General features: G+C 40.9%; 2 protein-coding genes across 7 annotated transcripts; both read left to right on the forward strand.

Annotated features, from left to right (window-relative positions):
* Positions 1-1,068: 1,068 nt before the first annotated feature.
* Positions 1,069-8,936, forward strand: cabp1a (calcium binding protein 1a). Of its 5 annotated transcripts, none has more exons than XM_046035833.1 (8): positions 1,069-1,979; positions 5,300-5,485; positions 7,020-7,050; positions 7,207-7,350; positions 7,454-7,563; positions 7,672-7,746; positions 7,836-7,908; positions 8,011-8,936. In XM_046035833.1, the coding sequence occupies exons 1-8, from the start codon at positions 1,167-1,169 to the stop codon at positions 8,034-8,036; spliced, it is 1,458 nt and encodes a 485-aa protein (XP_045891789.1). In that variant the 5' UTR covers positions 1,069-1,166; the 3' UTR covers positions 8,037-8,936. The 5 variants fall into 5 exon arrangements, with proteins under 5 accessions (XP_045891789.1, XP_045891790.1, XP_045891791.1 ...); XM_046035835.1 differs by lacking the exon at positions 1,069-1,979 and adding an exon at positions 4,022-4,268; XM_046035834.1 differs by lacking the exon at positions 5,300-5,485 and having other exon boundaries at positions 1,071-1,979.
* Positions 8,937-11,066: 2,130 nt separating this feature from the next.
* mlec (malectin) lies at positions 11,067-19,662 on the forward strand. Of its 2 annotated transcripts, XM_046033944.1 has the most exons (6): positions 11,067-11,331; positions 11,754-11,974; positions 12,492-12,670; positions 13,104-13,280; positions 15,325-15,382; positions 16,471-19,662. In XM_046033944.1, the coding sequence occupies exons 2-6, from the start codon at positions 11,773-11,775 to the stop codon at positions 16,713-16,715; spliced, it is 861 nt and encodes a 286-aa protein (XP_045889900.1). In that variant the 5' UTR covers positions 11,067-11,331; positions 11,754-11,772; the 3' UTR covers positions 16,716-19,662. The 2 variants fall into 2 exon arrangements, with proteins under 2 accessions (XP_045889900.1, XP_045889901.1); XM_046033945.1 differs by lacking the exons at positions 11,067-11,331; positions 11,754-11,974 and adding an exon at positions 12,236-12,354.
* Positions 19,663-20,161: the final 499 nt, after the last annotated feature.

The raw sequence follows: 20,161 nt of genomic DNA on the forward strand, positions 1-20,161 counted from the left end.
ACGCTCAAGTGTCACTTTGGGAGGAATTGACAAACTACCTTTTTTGGGGCCCCAGGTCTGCGGGTCCCCTAAAGGCCCAGGTTGTCTGTGTGGCAATTAGTGGTAATTTCTTAAGGAACATATTTTATTGGCATTTTGAGCATTATTACAAAAGATACATGATAATAATGAAAATTTTTAATAATAGACCCGTCCCACCCACCACCCCAACCAGCCTTTACATCCCTTCTCCATGACTGACAAATTATAATGACAATGATAATAACTACAAATATGCAGTTGAGAATTAAAAGAAAGAATAAGGTGCATCAGTATAAACAATCTACAATAAAATAAATACATAAATAATACTATTAAAAGTGGTAATTTGATCAATTACAGAATTGTTGCCACTAAAGCACAATTAAAACTGGAAAAAAGGGTTCCTGCATTTTTACCCAAGCTGAGGCCCTGTCTCATATTTCTTTAAACATTATGTGTTCATGTGCTTAAACTAATTTCTACTATCACAAGCACAAATCACATTTCAATGTGTGTGTGGGGGGGGGGCTTATTTTCGCCCTGGGGCCCCATAGCAGGTTAATGAGGCCCTGAATAAAATACAATACTATGCCTCTAATATTTTGTCCACTGGGAGGACAAAAGTGATGGAAAATCTGTTCACAGTAGTACAATCTTATGCAACATGACATCACAAACCATAAAAATAGAGCTGAATTAACACGTTACTGCCATTGTCCTAACAACAATTCAGCAATGGCTTCACAAATATAGTTATTCTACAGCAGCCTATTTGGATTGTAGTAGTTTCAAGGATGTGTTGTTCTAAACCCTGAATGATTTTATTTTTTTGCGCACTGTGGACAACGCCCTCTCAATTCTGTAACAACAAAAGCCTAATTTTAACAGTTTATGAGTCAGTGTGTTTGGTCTGTCTGTTGGTCTGTGTCATGGAAAAGTTTGCCGACCACTGGAAGCCTATATCTTACTACCGTCCCCACCTACGTCATCGCCACGATGCCAGAGACCAGCATTCACATCAATGAAAAGGTGACGCGCTCTGCGGCGACGTGTGTGCCCCGATCGGTTCCGCTGTCTGCGCGCGTCGGCCGCGCTGCCGCTCAGCAGTCAGGTGGTGAAATGTAGCCTAACTCAGGCTCTCTGATATGCTAATATGGGTCGACAATGGAGAGAAAACGGTCTGTCATGTCGATGATCAACCCACCGAGGCAGACGAGACCAGATCCGCAGCAATGAGCTCTTCCTTTCCCAAATCTGAATCCACGACCTCCTTACTGAAATCATCCTCGGCGGCGAGAAGACCAACACACCTCCCTGAACGCACAGCGGAGAGCCGGAGAAGTCAGCATCAGCACCAGCATCACCACCGTCCCGCCGCACTCCAGAGCGGTAGCAAAGCCGAGGAGTCCTTCTGGTCGGCCGAGTGCGACATCAGTGCCCGGAGACCCCTGTGCCATCCGTCCCTCATCGGCAGCCCGGACAGTAGTAATAATGCAGCCACTCGGGGCAAGTGTAAGTCACATGCCCCTCACAGCCAAGTTCCCGACCTGCCGGAGCCGAACGGCGAGGCGGACCGAGGTGTGAGGGAGCGCTGCAGGTCATCCAAACCCACACACCGGCACCACCATCGCAGGAAGCACACCCGGGAGGACCGTCCACCGGCAACAGGACCACCTGAACCTGAGCACCCGCGTCGCTGTCACAGGCACACCCGCCCTGTCCCCAGGGTGCCCTCTCTGTCGGACAGCAACGACGACAGGGCTCCCCTCTGTGAGCCGAGGGACCACAAAGAGTCCAGTTTGGCTAATAGCGACGGTCAGGTCATCAGTCCATCCCCGTCCTCCTGCTCCCTGGTCCCGCTGTCCAGCAGGTCCTCTCGCCGCTCCCGGAGGTCCAGCGCTGCTTCTTCTGCGTCTGATATCAATTTACGCACCATCCTCAATTCACTGTTTGGGCAGGTAAGGCCCTTAAACATAGGAAGATGAATGTATTAGTTTGGTCAGTTTGGTCAGAAGTGTGTGAAGTGCAAGGATGCCCCTGGAAATGTTGGGGGCCCTGACAAGCTGTGACAGTGACACCCCAAACCCAAATCCCAAATAATGTTAAAGAGCCTATTCTATTAATAGAAGCCTTGGCTGAGGATCATTTGGTTTTGTAAACCAGTTTGAATGGGTGCCACTAGTGTGGCAGGCTTCATCTAAAATGTTCAACAAAAGATGTAGTGGTTAACTGTGGCTTCTGGCTCCACTGACATCCGGTTTGCAATCAATAAACGCTAATGTGCTCTGTGATGCAGTCCGCAAACACTATCATATCTGGACAGACAAGAGAGGAAAAAGCTTACTACACATTCATTTCTTATGTAATTTGTAAAAAAGTACTACCTCCTACAGACCTTCTCAATCAGGCAGTTCTTTCTTAATAAACTGGATGGTGCTGGGACAAATACAATGTTCTAGTGTAGAGAAGTAGAAATATATGATGTGCTAATGTGTATTTGATCAAAGACAAATATATTCATGTTCCTTCATCGTTGCGTTTGACGGATATCACTTTGATGTTCCAGTTGGAGATGGAGGTTCTATATTTGAGCCTTAAATCTATTTCTACAAAAGAGAAGAGCTCAGCATAATATGCTCGGATTCTTATCAGTGATGTGATTTTGCATGTGTTTTTTACTCACAGAGAAGGCAGTAAAAGCAACCAGTTTTAGTTTTACATTGCAAATCCTCACAAAGCTGCGCCCTGCTGCTAGAACTCCTGATATGTTTATTGTCGAGGGCATTTTCCTGTTCTCTTCTTCAGAAGTCAGGGTTTAGTTCTTTCCATGTAGGGTGTTTGGACATTCATCCGATCATGAATCGGGAGGGGATTTACGTATGTTGCTGAATTAGGAGGTTCTCAACCATAAAATGGGCTCAGTATGGGAGCACGGAGATCAGACTTCTTCTGAAGTCATCTAGTATTTACAGTTTGAAAGCCTATTCTACAAATAACCCGTGAGTCAGTCTGCGAGCAGCTCTGTGAAAACATTAGTGTGACCTGAAAAAGGTCTTTGATGAGACAGCTAGATGGAGAGGATTTCAATGGCGGACAGAAATGTATCGCATGGTTTGAGAAATACACACTCTGCCTTTGGCGTTTTGTCTGAACAATGCATTCAAAGTAAAGTGGATTTTTACTGCTCTGTGTTTTGACATGCAAAATGGGACCTGGGAATGAGAATTGTTTAAACCATCCCTAAATCACCAATTTTCTGTGCAGATAGAAAAATTAACTCGCTAGCTATCTGTATTTTCTGTCTTCCTTCAGCACATGTGTAGATCTAAATTTCCCTGTAACAGATGGACTATACAGTAATTGTATTCTTCACACTGTCCGTCTTTATGTGTTGCTCTTTGGTGCCATGTGGCTGCTGTAGGTCAGAGTGACCTTGGGCAGAGGATGATGTGTGGGGGTGTAAGGCAAGAAAAACATGCAGGCACGTGCAGAATTATAATGTGCAATATATGAATTTAAATGCAATCTCAAGGTTGCAAATAAACAAATGAGACTAGCATTTGTGCAGGTGAGGAAGACAGCAAGACTGAAAATAGATCATTACAGAGGACAGTACTTGTAAAGTTGCCTGGTGCAGGTTTTCATAGCCTGGAAAGAGCAAACGCCTCACAATATGCGTGTGAGCCTGAAGTCACTTGTCAGGTGCACATTTGTTAGTATATTTTCCTACAGGGAAGCTAGTAGCCGTTAACCCATTTCTCTTGTTTATTCTAATGTTTGGTTCTTGTGAATCCATGTTGAGCTGTTGTGTTGTTCACAGAATAACCATAACAGTTTGTTCAGTGTGACAGTGGGTGAAATATCTCACAGACAGTGGATCACCCACTTTTCCTTTAATAGGCATAATTCTGTTTCCCTCCTTGGCCCACTTCCCTCGCTCATTTAGTTTCTCACCCTCACTCTTATTTCTCCCCTCTCTCTCTCTTACTGTGTGCCACTGGTGCTCTCACTATTGCTACTTTCATTTACTCCGATACGCAGATTGTGCAGTACAGTGTGATTCACGTTTTTTTTTTAATCAGCTGTAGGCTAGCACCCCAGTCTTCATGGGTCTTGCTGAAACCAGAGTTTGCACTCCTCTCAAAATCCAAACTGCAAACTCAAGGGAGAAAAAGCCCTCATGGTCCTTTTCAGTGTCTCTTTTCTCCTTTGGTATGGGAAACTGCTTAGACTGGCCTCTGAGAACGGTAGGATTGTTTTACTATTACAGCTAGTCTTTTTATCCAGTTAATTTGTCTGGTGGATTGCACGGTGCATTTGAAACTGTGCACTGGTAAATGAAACTGGACAGTTGTGCTGTATTCTCAGAAATGTTTCGTGCCATATTAATGTCTATAAGTTTGCGTAGCCGTGTGCAGTTGCATTTGTTCTTTTTGCTCAAACTTACTCATGGATGTTGATGAAGTCAGTCATCATATTGCAAAAAAACGTCCAAAACACCTTTCATCTGTGGGTTTTTTTTGTTTTGTAGGATATGCTTTTTCAAAAACAGTCAGCATGTGTCATGATTATTCTAGAATCAACGTGTTTTGTGAGTTTTAATATCCTCACTGTTAGTTTGCAATGGAAATTACTGTATGAGTTGAAACTTATTTTGAAACCGCACTGCTCGTAGTTGGCTCTTGAGTGCATTCTGTTAAACATGTTAGATTAATGGCTTCAGACTCTGGCAGACCTTTGGCATTCAACAGGAACTATTTATTAAAAAGGACTGTATGTACTGTACATACCCCTCCGTAACAGTCCCACAGAAGAAAACTTGTTCTAATGTCTTCAGAGCACAATGTTATTGTGTGATGTGCGAACACATGTAGCCCATTCCATGGTGCTTTAGCTTGTCTTTTCTCTGCTTGTGAGAATGTTTACTGTTCCTGTGACAGTGTATAGGTGTGAGGTGCCAGTCCGTCCAACGTGGCAAGTAAACTGTTATGAATGATGAGTGGAAAGTTGGCAACATGCTGTGTTATTGATGCATTTACCTTTCTAGCATGTTACTGTCAACATTGTTTCTGTCTCATACACACTTGTACAACACACACGCAAACGCTTATAGTACCTTTACAGAGAAGTACGGGTCTTTGCATTTAATCTATTGCCTGTTTTCAAGAGCGTAGAGAGTTTACATTGACGTCACACATCCTCTCTCAACTTTCCTTGTTCTATTCTGCTCTGAAGCTGCTACAGATGTCTAACACTGTCTTTGCACCCCTCTGGAAAGATGCTCCAGGATGCTGAGAGGAGATTCAGAGGGGTGCTGTCCTGTGAGGAGATGAGCCAGGCAGTGTATCTTGGGCCTTATCAGCAGTCCATTGTTTCCATGACACAAAACTGCGTTCTCGTGAGCAACATACTGGGGCAAACCTGTGTCTTCCTGAGTAAAGGCATGGCCACATGCCGGCAGGCTGTACGTAAGTCTGGACAAACAACCTTTTTATCCACACCTGTCTGCATTTAGATCAGCATTATGGCTAACCTGGATTGGATTTCTATCATTATCAAACAAGCTGCCACAGCAACTATCATTGCCTTTTCTATGATAACATTTTACTATTTCCACTCCTGCTGCTTTTGACTGCTTTTGACTGCTTTCTTGCCGGCTGTCAGTAGGGAACACACAGGTTTGGAAAACGACAACAAGAGTAAATGCAATGCCTATAAATACAACAGCATTCATTAAATGTGTTACTCACATTAGATCTGCAGTTTCGAACATTTCAGGCTTACACCTGGTGTAGCGATGCAAATGCACCTTTGTTGCCTTTCACAGATATTCATGTCTGTATTTTGTATAGTGAGTGCACAAAACATCAAAGAAATATTTTGACATTTTAAGAAAATTGCTTGTATGCTTTCTTGCCAAGAGTTAGATGAAAAGATTGATACCACACTCATGTCTGTCAGCTCAATATAGGGCGTTATAAGCGGGACTATTTCTTGTCGTCGTATCTGACATTTAAAGAAACAAGAAGTGAACTGTTAATTTGTGAGTATTTGAGATGCTGATAGGCGGATTTTGTTACCTTCAAACCGAGCTAGGCTAGCTGTTTCCCCCTGTTTCCACTCTTTGTGCTAAGCTAAGCTAATCAGCTGCTGGCTGTAGCTTAATATTTACTGTGCAGACATGTGAGTGGAATCTATCTTATCTAACACTTGGCAAGAAAGCGAATATGCGTATTTCCCGGTACTCAGTAACAACCCCACCTGCATAATCCACAGGTTGTGTATCTCCTTGTCTACACTGTTAAATGGTTGCAGATAAATCAATGTACATGTACAGATAGTAGGTTAATTGCATGAAGAGAGTGGCCTTAATCTTTTGTACTTGTAGTTGTAAGTGATGACGGTGGATGCAGATACAGTGTCGATGGTGCAGGTATGTTGGATTGGCTGTTTATCCTTGCTTAGGCTCATGTGCCTCCTGCGTATTTTCAGTGGTTCCGGTCAGACAGTCGTTCGGGCCTGACGTCATCACTCAGTGTTTAGACTTCTCATTGCTCTTGCTGTTAACCCATGAGCGTTCTGGGATTTGTCTGCCTCTCTCTTCTGCCCTTTAAAGGTTGTGTTCATTGTAAGCAAGCGTTGTAAAAAAACAGAAACAGCCACATTCTTCTGTGAACTTGGTTCCCGGTCACGCTTGATAGGGATCAGCCTATTTATACTTGGAGGTTTTGTCAACAAGATGTGAGATAGTCTTGGTCTACTGTTCATCTTTCTTTTTTTCGGGATCCTTAAGTTGAGGATTGAGGATTGAGGATTGATATGGAGAAGATCGATTTAGATCTGGGCATCACTCGAGTCACAGCATTGTCAGTGGTATGTTTGCATGTAGCTCATGCGCAGATGAGTGTTCTTGTTATGATGTGTGATTATGATGACTGTTGTGTGCTGAATTTGTTTCTGTACTTGACCAATGATTGAATGTTTATGTTTTTTAATAGGACAGAGAGCTGCGGCCAGAAGAAATGGACGGTAAGTTTCTCTTTCTTTAAAGTTCTCTCTGTCTTTACTAAATTTAAGCACAAAAAAACAAACCAAAAGAGTAATGAAAAGAAGGACACGTTTAACATGTGGCACCAGAATTTGTATTTATATATGCTTTATATATGCTATGTTATTGCTCTCCAGAGTTGCGGGATGCTTTCAAAGAGTTTGACAAGGACAAGGACGGTTTCATCAGCTGTAAAGACCTTGGAAACTGTATGAGAACCATGGGATACATGCCCACTGAGATGGAGCTTATTGAACTGAGCCAACAGATAAATATGAACTGTAAGAAATTAACTGTTTTATGTATTTACGTGTCATGCATATAGTTGTATCTTGTATGTTTATTGTGGTTTGAAATTATGTGCCAAAATCTCTTTTTCTGAAGTGGGAGGTCATGTTGATTTTGAGGATTTTGTAGAGTTGATGGGCCCAAAACTCCTCGCCGAAACTGCAGACATGATTGGAATAAAAGAGTTAAAAGACGCGTTTAGAGAGGTAAGAGTCTCTGGATTCAAATTTAGATCACAGGCTTCTGGAGCTCTGGTCAATTCTACTATTTACTTTCCCAATTTTAATGTTGTTCCACTGCTTTTGTGTTCTCAGTTTGACACTAACGGAGATGGCGCCATAAGCACATCGGAGCTCCGAGATGCCATGAGGAAGTTGTTGGGCCAGCAGGTAAGATTTGGATCAGAGAGAGCGAACAGAGAGTCTCTAAACCGTTCTGTGTGGTGCTCCACCAACTGTTGCCAACTGTTTGTTCCCAGGTGGGTCTAAAGGAAGTAGAAGATATCCTTAGGGATGTTGATTTGAACGGTGACGGGCTTGTTGACTTTGAAGGTAAAACCCCTTTTTACAAACTATTTAGACTACTTAAAATATGCTGTGGAGTTTACAGCAACTACTGCATTTTCTCATCCTGCCCTCCCTCTCTTTTCACAGAGTTTGTACGAATGATGTCTCGCTAAGATCATGAAATGATCGGTCCTGAATGTGAAGCTGTGTCCTTCTCTATACTTGACCAAGTACGACAGAGGACATGCTAAGATCTCTGAGCCACCCAAATCTGAATGACACTGGAATTAAAACTCCTTGAATGTTATGGAGCGAGGAGTCACCTCACACTTTTAGTCAATAAGTGTTCTTCCTGAAAGGCCTCCAATTCAACTGAGGCAGAATTTGCTGTAGCCTAGCAGAAGATTGTTCAACTTATATTTTTTGCACTTTAATTCTCACTAAATAACTTCCTGTGTGGATAGATTGCTGGTGTCTTTGTCTCATCCTCTACATGGTAAAATTAAGTGTCTTGCAAAATGTCACCTTTGATGTACAAAAGTCAGAATGATAGAGTGAATGTCTGTAAAAAAAAAAAAATAATAATAATAATTTCAGTGCACTGTTGAACATTTCAGTTCATTTTTTTCACGCAGTATGTGTTACATTCGAAATTGTACGTGGAATGTCCTGTGACACTGGTGCTCCACGAAGGGCCCCATGTGGCCATATCACACTTTTATTGCAACTGTGTGACCATCTGTGATATTTCAGCGTGCAAGTCCAGCCCTGTAAAAGCATCACTGTCTGACAACTACATGCAACGAAGAAGCAGATCTGAGATATTAATGAGAAACAGAACTCTGAAACACATTTTCACATATGTTATTCGCCCATAACGTCTCCATAGCGTCCTGAGAGACAGTAGGAATGACATATGTGAACTGTATTTACAGTGGATGTGATTATGTCCTACCTGTACTGTATGTCAACGTCAATATGATTGTAATTGTGGTAGCGTTCCACACATCTGTGTTGTCGGATTTTTATGCATGCCAAAGAGAGAAATTTATTAAATTCAGTATGCACATTTGCATTTTTGTCTAACAAAGTGAAAAAAATATTTCGCCAAGTTAACTGTAGAAAAATAAAAGGTGTTTACATTTGAGCCCCTTTTTCTGTGGTGAAATTCCCAAAGAAAATGTAAGCGCAGTATAGTCGGTTTTCAGTTTGTTTTTTCACCGGTAACATACTCAAAAACATGTAAACGACAGCTTATTTTTGGTTGGATCTTAAATTTCATCTTGGACTTCTTAATCTTTACTGTTTGTCTATGAAGTCAATGTGGAAATGTTATTATCAGTATACTAGTGTAGCACTGACCTGCTGTCACTGCATGTCTTGAGGACTAACCTCCTTACAGTATCCATTATTCATATCTGTCTTGGTACAACTGCAGCTGAGTAAGCTTCACCTACCACAACATTACAGAACCAGCAATTTACATTTATTCATTTAGTTGACGCTTTTATTTTAAAGTGACTTAGAATTGCTATACGTAAGATGGATTTCACGTCTCTGGAGCAACTAGGGGTTAAGAGTCTTGCTTAGGGACACATTGGTGGATTGAACCTCTCACACCAAAGGCATGTGTTTTATCCACTGTTTAAATGAAAATAACAACATAACATGTCCCTGTGTGACTTTAGGCTAATTTTGCCTTGACTGAAAATGTTTTACACTACAAATATTATTTTACACATATTACTAAAGACACATCATATAGTTACACACAGTGTGCATGAACTGTTTCATAAAGAGATTGCTTTATTTGAGCAGCAGTGACAGACTGTAAGTATTTTCTTACATGCAGTAATTTACTTTCACAGTTAACCTTTAACTAAAACTATTTGGTAATACATGTGCGCCATTGTAAGATAATGTAGGTAAACATGACCAACTAATCAACTTTAATTTTTGTGTGCAGCCCTGTGTTGTAGCAGTTCAGTGCAAGAATTAGTTTTCATCTATGTATGAGATATTGTTGCAGGCACAGAAACACCCACGATAAAACTGAACCATTATGTGCAGCCTCTGGGCCACTTGTCTTCTGGAGAAACACTGGTGCAAGCTGGTGCAGTACATGTTTCACATAATGCTTATGTAAAGTAGCCTACTGCGTGGAAACATTGTGACTTTGTAGGAGTTTTTGCTGCTATTGCAAATATCGACAAACAATTTTAACTATACAAGGTTGTGTGTTTGCTTCATTTTAAGGACAGACGTTATTTCAGCATATGTTTACCTACATTGTGTTACATAAAAAAAAAAAAACAATTATTAAACACCTGTCATCAATAGAGGTATTGCTGTTCCCATAGAAACTATCTTCATTCATTCCTTTCTGGTCAATTCTAGGGTGCACCGTGTGCGTGCTGCGTTGGACTCTCCTGATTGGACGAGACTGGGCGCATACCATACCGGAAAGAGGGGGGCGTGGAGATTTCTTAAAGAACGCCTGTACATTTTAAAATATTACTATATTTGTATATATCTAAATACATATTTCAGTCTCTAAATAATAATGTAAGAAATATAATGTTAAAGATATCTTATCTTTAGTTAGTTGAAGTGGTGACTCTACCCAGATCACTACAAATACCCTCTTATAGGTTTGATAAATTAAACCTTTGGGCAAAGGAAACCAATTTTATAAGACAATCGATAAATAATGGAAGTTGTATTTGCATGTATAACACTTTAAAATGGGAGTTATTCAGCACTGAGGTTCAGTCCTATCCTGTACTTATTTTTTATTACTTTGTTCTTTTAAGTTAAAAGTAAAAAAAAAAAAAAAGCTTCAAAATGTAAATGGTAAAGTTTTGGGGTTTTAGATGATTAACGTTTTGCCTGCCATTCTGTCTAAAGTGTGTGTGCACAAATTGAGGCTGCTGCCTGGCAGACTAAACTCAGGACAGGAATTTCTCAAAAGGCCACTTGACGTGGAAAAAAAGGACACAGCGCTTCCGTTTGTCCGTTTCTGTCAATCAAGGTAAGAAGAGTCTGTGCAGAAATCTGGACAGAAAGTTATGCCCTCTGATGTTCTTGTAATTTCTTACGTTGTTAGAACAAAGCAGGATGTGATTGGTCTGTGATGTGAAACGGTGTTAAATGGTTGAGGAAGCCTTAGCAGGAGAATGTGATTCGACAGAGTATCTTTCACTCATTGGTGGAAATCCTAAGGTTAGGTAGCGCAGGTCCGCCTCCTGCAAACTGTCCGCCGCTGTAGCTGCCGGAGCAAACGTTAGTCCGGATGAACACATTGAATGAAAGTCGGTGTAGCAGCAGGCTGCGTCCACCAGCGACTGACAATATCTGCGCTCAGTAAAGTTATCGTACAGCTTGCAGCCGCCTGGTGAGACCGCACCTGCAGAGGGAAGCTCACACATTGGCAAAAGACGGGTTGGAGATATTTGTGGAAGGAGGAAGGTGAGAGACATTTGCGTTAATGTTCTCACATCACAGACCAAGTATTTCTGGTTAGACAGGTAGGCTAGCTAGCTAGTTAGCCCAAACTGACTAACGTTACTCGCTGCTGATCTCTCCTGATCTTTTAGTTCCTGATTAATGCTGCATATCGTGAACGTGTTAACGCTCAGCTAGGGTAGTTTGTATTACACTGTAATGTTCAGGGTGTCTGTGTGTTAATGCTACTGCCGGTATTGGTACTACTAACGTTAGCATACTGGCTAACTTACAGATATCATGTTGCATGTCATCAAGACAAGCTGGCTAGCTCCTTTTGCGCTAGCTAACCTTATGCGGTTGATGTTACATGTGGAAAGGTTACTTCCCTACAGCAGCAGAGAGTGTGTGCTGCAAGTAAGCACATACTGTCCCTGTGTGTTTAGGACCAGGCTGTGCGTGGCAATGCAGCGGGTCACGGCGCAGCTCGTCGTCGGGCTGGTCGCAGCGGTGCTGTCGCTGCTGGCGGAGCAGTGCTGGGCGGACGGCGGGGGCCAGAGCCTCGCCGAACGGGTTATCTGGGCTGTAAATGCCGGAGGTGAAGCACACGTGGACGTGCACGGCATCCACTTCAAAAAGGACCCATTGGAAGGGAAGGTGGGGAAAGGTGAGTCGGTGTTATTAACTGCTAATATTAGTCTGCGCGTCTTGCTGAGCTTCACCTGTAAAGGTGTCGCGGAAGGCGACACCGCGAAGGTAAACACTGTTCCTCAGATTAACAGAGATTTCTATAAGAACAAAAATAGCCTGTGCATGGCTTAGTCTGGCTTCCGCAAGTAACGACAAACTAATGAGGAGTCAGCGTTGGGGACTGCAGCTCCGCCCCTCTCCGCATGTACAGGAAGCAGGTGATGATATGATCACATTGACTGTGGAGAGTTATTCTTGGCTCCAGTTATGAAGCACAGATACTGTAATTGCAAGTTGGAGTGAACACAATGTGGTGCCATTCGAGACGGAACAGTGTTTCACTGAGTGCAGGAAAAGGTCAGGGCTTGCACAATGTGCAGTTTTGGTACTTTGCTCGACTTAAAACATGATTAGTTTTCCAGTAACGCAGCTATTAATGCGGTCTTGTGAGCAAAGTGTGCACACTAAACCTGATGCTATTCTCCTTTTTGTAGCATCTGATTATGGGTTGCGTCTGCCAATACTGCGCTCCAGTCCAGAGGACCAGATTCTGTATCAGACAGAGCGCTACAATGAGGACACTTTTGGATATGATATTCCCATTCGTGAGGAAGGAGACTATATACTAGTTATGAAGTATGCAGAAGTTTACTTTGCCCAGTCACAGCAAAAGGTATGAAAATGAATGAATCTGTGTGGTGTGTGTGTGTGTGTGTATTTAATAAAGTTGTCATGGATAAGAATCAGAAGTAGTGTTTTACACATACAAGGAATTTTCTTTTGTGTTAAGGTGCTACACGCAGACAGACATACAGCTGACATAAATAAATGTAGACATATATAAATATGTAATAAACAAATGCAAGTTATAACAGAGGATAAAGAGTTTGAATGGACAGTGTATGCATTTCTTTATTTGTGCTTATATTCTTGTTTTCCCCTAATTCATATCCAGTTTAAAATGCATGTCTCTTTTTCAGTTTTAATATACATTTCACTGCACACTGGTGGCAGCAATCGGTGTACTCTGTTGATGGCACCACGAATGTTAGGCTGTGTGTGGATTAGCTTTTTGACATTGCTGATTTGGAAATATGTTTTTCTAGGTGTTTGACGTCCGTCTGAACGGCCATGTGGTGGTGAAGGACCTGGATATCTTTGAACGAGTGGGTCACAGTACCGCTCACGACGAAATAGTGCCCTTCTCTATTAAACGTGGCAAGCTGAGCGTGCAAGGAGAGGTGTCCACTTTCAACGGCAAGCTCACTGCGGAGTTCGTAAAGGTGAGCTGTGTTTTTTATTTTTAATGAATTCAGAGAAATTTCTGGATGTCGAATGGGGACGTCTGTTGCCTTATTTTGCCGGGACTTCTTCCTTGATTTGTTGATCCTATTCAAACAGGTTGGTGAGGGGAAATTTATATTATTACAATATCATTTACGAAGGGGATTATTTTTAATCTGTGATCACTATATCAATTGATTTTCTGGTTTCTGGTCAGCCTTCTGAGGGATATAATGAGGAAGCAATTAAAGATGTACAGTGTTCCAAGAAGTTTTTGCTGTATTAAGTCTTTTTATTTAATTTTTTTTAACTGAAAACATAATATGACGGTCACCTTACAACGGTGGAAGTGAAAAATATCCAAGTGTCAAAGAGCTTTGATATTAAGAGATTATGACATTATTTTACTTATTACATTACTTGATTTATTAATTTCTTTTGTCTTTATGGAATAGTGTTTTGTTATTTTAAGATGACAAAGGGCAGCTATGTGCGATGGACAGAGTTGGGAAAACAGCCAGTAATTAATTTGACTTAAATAGAAGGGGGTGTAGTCATAAAAATAACTGTAACAGTAACAAGGTATAGCGACAAGATAAAAGGCAATAATTGGACATTTTGGGACAATTATTCTTGTCTTTGCTGAGAGAACCTCTAAAACTCACTAATTAATACATATACCTTGTTTGTTTAATCTGTATATGAACCAAAGTGTAAAACCATGTTGTTCTTACAATTTAATCTAATCTGTTATAATTGGAGAGTATTTTTCTGAAGTATTGAATTATTCCTTTTAACACGAAGGCGTCAAACTTCAGCTGTGTTGGATATTGAGATCATAACCTGTGTAGTAAAAGTTATGCTATATTTCCGTGTCTGAAAGAGGCTGTTGAAAGTTATTTGCATGACGCCCACACACTCCAGATTGTCTGACACATCTGGTTGGGTTTTATCATATTTGTTTACTTGTCATGTAGTGCAGAAATTACCTTGCTTGCTTTCTAGTTCTTGCCAAACAATTACCGGCTGTGAGTCTGTTGTCAAATTCTCAGCTGTTTACCCCGGTCTACAAGTTAGTGTTCAACTAGCCTTCGTTTCCATTTCTCGTGTATTTCTCGGATATGATTGCTGGTTTCTCTGATTTTGGAAAGGACATTATGATATGCAAAACATCTGGTGTTGGTGCTACACACAGTTGTGCTGTCTTCGGAGTCTGTAGCCTGGCTCTAAATTTCTATCCTTCTGACAAGGTCCTTCTGACATTTTACTCTCTGGTGATACATGTAGACTCTCCTGCAGCAGCCACAGTGTTTAGTAAACTTTTTGTCCTCCTTGCAATCAATACAGCAGTATGTGATACTGTTACAATTGACGGATAGGGAACTATTGACTGAGTATCAGTGTTTCATTTAATCTCCGGCTGCAGAAATGTCCATGGGGGAAGGTTCTTCTGGCATGATTTAGTATTATATATTTTGATTCCTGTGATCTAACAAATGAAAGATTTTACCAGCGGGTTTGTAGAACATTTGACTGTTGGCTAAATTTGTAGGGTGGCATACTTCAAAAATGTTTGAGGTTATTTTGCTGTGACCTCTCTCTGCATTTTCTCTCATTAAAAAGATACAAGTGGAGCACACTGTGCGCTTTGTTTTGCATATGTTAAAGAACGATTCTAACAATGAAACAAAATATCCCTAGTACAGTGGGGTTTTTTTGTTTTTGAACTCTCCACTTGTCCAGCAGAAAACAGCCGCCTGCGCCAATTGTTTTTTTTTATCTTTAATCGTTGTGTCACATCGTGTGATCCATTTAAAATAAAAACAAAGAAGGTAGACATTTTTAAATGATTGTTTGTGTCAAATTGAGCATCATACTGAGATAAGTGTGTTCCTACCAGTAATTGTTTCTTGAAAACTAAGAAGCATTATGCATTATTGTTTGAAACGACCACAATTATCACTTCTGTGTGGTATTATGATATTACTTTTCCTTTGCTTATATTTGGTAATTGCTCTTTTACTGATGCGTTCTGTGTTTCAGGGTTATTATGACAACCCCAAGGTCTGCGCTCTCTACGTAATGAAGGGGACATTAGAAGGTGAGTCCTGAGACTTTATCCTTTTGCATGAAAACTATTGCGTAGATTACAATGTATTGCTCAACCAGATGTAAACATTGTCACATAGTAGATGTAGACTTAAGGCCAATTTGTACTCCTAACTAAAAGTAACTTCTGCTACAGTTACTGGACGAAGCCACCCCGCATATTTGAATGGATAGCAGTGAAACCAGTTTTGGACCAGTAACATACTACTACAGGGCTACTTCCTGTTGGCACCAGCGCCTACAATTATGGCACATTATCAGCACGAGGACACGTAGTCCGTTAAAATTTATTTCTTCATCGCCTTCGTGTTAAAAGTAATTTCAGCCCCACCGCTGTCATGGTAACTAACGTTATGTCATCTAACGTTGGGCCGTTTCATATTTTCTGTCTATTTAACGGCCACGTATGAGCGAGAAAACAGTTGAATCTAACATTACAGATGATCTGTGACTGTCTGTACAGTCTGGGAACCCTTTCAGTTGTTTTCTTTGCCCCACATTGATGCAGAAATACATTTCATTAGACTGTGTAGCTCAATATTGAAATAAATCCATGTCAGAAATATTTAAAGTTTTAAGTAAAGTAGCCTAATTAATGTCTGTTGTTGTTGTTATCACAACACACCAGTGACGTCATTTTAACTAGTATTAATTTTAAGATATGCAGGATGATTGAATAAGATAATAATTTACTGATTAGACATGTTGTTTATTATGGATAAATTGGTATGTTAATCGAGTAATAGGCAACTTTTTTTTCCTTTTAGAATACACAAAATTAGTCGTTAGATTAATCAACTAATCGAAAAAATTATTGTTAGATTCATCGACTTCAAAAATAATCGTTATGTACAGCCCTAATGATTGCGCACCATAACCGTGTTCATTTAATGACAGCAGAAACACCGTAATTCTGGCAGTTGCATTGGTGCACCAACAAAAAGTTTCCTGGCTCAGTGTATTTGTCTGACTCGGATCGTAGCCTTCAGACGTAGCAGTGTTATACGCAAGTTCTTTGTGTACCAACTTCTACCCTCACCTGTCTTCCTTTTTATGCTTTTTTTTTTTTTTTCTTGACAGATGTGCCAAAACTTCAGCCTCACCCTGGCTTGGAGAAGCACGAGGAAGAGGAGGAAGAAGAAGAGGAAAGTGAGGGAGGCGAGGAAGGTGGGAAGAAAAAGGTCCCAGTAGGTTCCAAGTACAGGGTCCAATCAGGCCCCCGAACACCAAACCCATACGCAGCCGACAACAGCAGCCTAATGTTTCCCATCCTTGTGGCATTTGGGGTGTTCATCCCCACACTGTTCTGCCTCTGTCGGCTGTGAGCCGCAACTAGCGATCGAGGAGACGTCAAACAGACAGACTATGGAGAGAAGGAGAGAGGGGGGAGGGGGGCTCAAGGTGACAACAGCATCAACAGGTAAAAGCATACACAATGGAGAGAGCCTGAAGGCTCGGAGGAAATCGTGACGACGGAGGACAAAAAGAGACAGTAACTTTTCGGAAAGGCACAACGAGATGAAGCAAGCTCGACGAGAAAAGGAGACGTAGGAAGTGAATGCTGCGCGCTTCTTTTGTGAATGTGTTTCGCATCCACCTCTGCTAACTCTTTTGAACAATGTTAGTCATTTCCGCTCAGAGACTGGGCAGGATTTTCAGATGCCAGTCTTCACGGTTTGAAACCACATTTCAGCAGCTAAGTGGGCAGCTCAGGAGTGATTGGCCTGGGCCTGTTTTATTAACTAAAAAAAAAAAAAAAAAGCATTGTTTTGTACTGGGGGTAGCCAAGAAGCACACCCTGTTGAACACTCCTGCCCAGCATCTGGTCAGACATGTTACCTTCAAATTGGAAATGGTGCTTAGAAATTGGTTAGAATAGAAACCACGAGTCTATAAGTGGAAATACAGTTCCCCTTTGAGAGGATCCCATTTTTCACATCTTGTCGCATTTTTGTGTCTTTCCACTCAGACGTAGTAAGTTCTTTGTTGACGTGCCATCATCTACATGCCATAGGTTGTTGCAAGGAGAAAATAATTGGTGTTGAGCCGGCAGGATTATTTGCTGTCTGCTGTCTAAGTCCGTTTGCCTTTTACATGAATACAGGATGGGTTTCAGAAATCTGCTGGTGAGGTGTGGTGATGAAATACTTATCCAAGGCCACAAAACGGTGTCCTCGGTAGTCATCGCAAATTCAAAGTCCTTTTGGGTTTTGTTTTGTTTCCAAGGATGAATCGTTTCACTTTTTTTTTTTTTTTTTTTTTTTTTTTTTTTTTACACAAATTACAAGGTTGAGAATGTCGAACCTTCCTCAGTTTCTTTCAGTAAGAGACTCCTAAATTGCATTTAGTGGGAGGCAAAGTTTATGCTGTGAAATGTTTAAGCTGTGTCTTAAGTGAGTCATTTTCCATTTGTTTTCTGTGACCTTTTGCCTTTTTCTATTCATTCATTAATTATGCATGCCTGCCTTTTTTGTTTCACCAAAGAATGTCTTTATTTTATGTCATTAGAGAAGGAAAAACTTGGTGGTCTGTTGTGGGGTTTTTTTTGGGGGGGGGGGGGGTTTGACAAATGGCTTGCAAAGTCCAGTTCTGAGATGCCTCTGTGGCAAGTGGATGAAATTTGGTATGTTTGGACATACAGTACCCTCACTCATCGCAACTGAATTGAGGATTAATTTAGAGAAATATAGTGTGTTCCCCTTTTTTACGTGGCTAACATGGCCAGCTAACTGGACAGTTGTAATAGTTTAAATTTTTTATTGTTTTGTGTTTTCAGTTTAAAGCAGAATGCTGTGTTGACCCTGATGGGCCATGAACTTCAATCCCCCGTGTTATTTGAAACAGGCCGCTGCAGCTCAATGTTAATACAATAAATCACGAGGATCTGTGCCAGTCGGTGCGCGTGTTTCATACATCCTCCAAGTGGCTGTGCGTGCACCACTAGTTCATCCACCTGCAGTGAGAGACGAGAAAGCACGACATCGGCGTAAGTAGAAAATGTTACAGACGTTGTAAATTTATTGCATTTTCCGCATTCTTCACTCAGCCTTTTCAGATCTGTTGTCTTAAAGCCTTTTAATGTGGACTGCACCATTCTGTTAATTCGGTGTGAACTTTCAGTGCAATTAAGCCACGTGTTCTGATCCTTTTGATTGATTGAGCAAACGGGACAAATTTTAATCTTTGAGCCTATTTTTTTAATTTTCTACATGGCCACATTATCATTGTCCACTGTGACTGTGTTTTAGTGTCTGCTTTTCACAATGTTATCGGGTTTTTTTTTGTTTTTGTTTTTTTTTTGCTTTCCATACAGACTGAAAAGCAGCTTTGTTCTTCATTTTTTGTGGAGTTGTGTTGTGGACTGTCCTATTTATGTATCTAGTTACCTCCCCTAAGTGCTTAGCTCTACTCCAAGGACGATTTTGTAACTTTGCCTGTTTCAATGTCCTCTGACCCTCCCTGCTAGTATTGCTGTTGCCATATGCAGTACTTGGAAAAGAAAAACGGTTAACAATTCAGGTGTTGTGGATCTTTCCTCTCCTTGATTCTCCTTCCCATTCTGATTGCTGGTGGGCAAGAAGTTAGTGCCAGAAAATATTCAGTTGTTTGCGAGTTTTGTTTTGTTCTTTTTTAACTCAACTCATTTAAGTTACCTATTTTTTTTTTCTGTCTCTCTCTCTGAAAAAGATGCAAAAAGTTCATTTAATTCAGCACCAAAGTCACCGTGTTGTGTTCCTCTGAAAGTCTACACAGTTGCGTGTGTATATAAGGTACAAGATCACTTTTTTTTTTTTTTTTTTTTTAATGACGACAGATTTCTTCTCATTACGTTTGTGTTGTAGCTGGGGTGTTAGGGGGGTGTTGTGGTGGTCCTCCTGAGGAAGACTTTGTTGCCTTTCTTCTGAGGAGGATAAGGAACGGTTGTTGGTAGAGAAAATTTAGACAAAGACAAAATGTAACAGGCAGCCAGATGAACAGGCTGTCAGAAAGTCAAATAAATGAGATTATTTCTGAAAATGTGGGATTCCATTTCTATTATACATTTATATATAATTTAAATCAGAGTGGGGCTGATCTGGAGATGTTTTATAATACGCTTGGATTTATGTTTCAATTTTTTCCTCAGGATCTGTTTTTTGTTTTGAGTTTTTAAAGCGTGATATTTTATTGGTGACATTTTGCACTGCCTCATGTATTTTAAAATCATGTCATTTTTTTTGTGTTTGTCTTTGTTGCCTTGAATTATTGAATACATTGTGCTTTGCCATCATACGCCTTGAGGTTGCTCTTTTATTTGCTTATATCAAATTAGCCTCTTTTTTTTTGTTGTTGTTGTTCTTTTTCTCTGTTGAACACACTTTTCAGGGCTAGATTTTCATTCCACACAAACAACCCTCGTTAGGAGTCTTGTCAGTAGAGTTAGTATATCTCAAGTTTGTCGTTAACCTCAACTTTCTCTAGGAGCAAAGCCAGTCACAACAAAAACAAATGGAGAGATTTTTAAGAGAACTCTGTGAAATGTGCATGTCCAGCACTTTCAAACAGTCTGATGTATTTAGCTCCTCACCAGCCTTTCTTGGACCCCGTATTGTCAATACGTCTCACAATTGAATGAACTGGAGTGGAATGAAGATCTGCTCTCAGTGGGGTTTTTTCACATGAGAACCAAAGAATTGCCATCATTCCATCCAAATTTAACCGTGTCCTAACATAACGTTAAAGGTTCTTCGTTTATCTCAACCCCCCCCCCCCCCCCCCCCCCCCCCCCCCA

Source organism: Micropterus dolomieu, linkage group LG21 (genome assembly GCF_021292245.1).
Source record: "Micropterus dolomieu isolate WLL.071019.BEF.003 ecotype Adirondacks linkage group LG21, ASM2129224v1, whole genome shotgun sequence".
Taxonomy (NCBI): Eukaryota; Metazoa; Chordata; class Actinopteri; order Centrarchiformes; family Centrarchidae; genus Micropterus; species Micropterus dolomieu.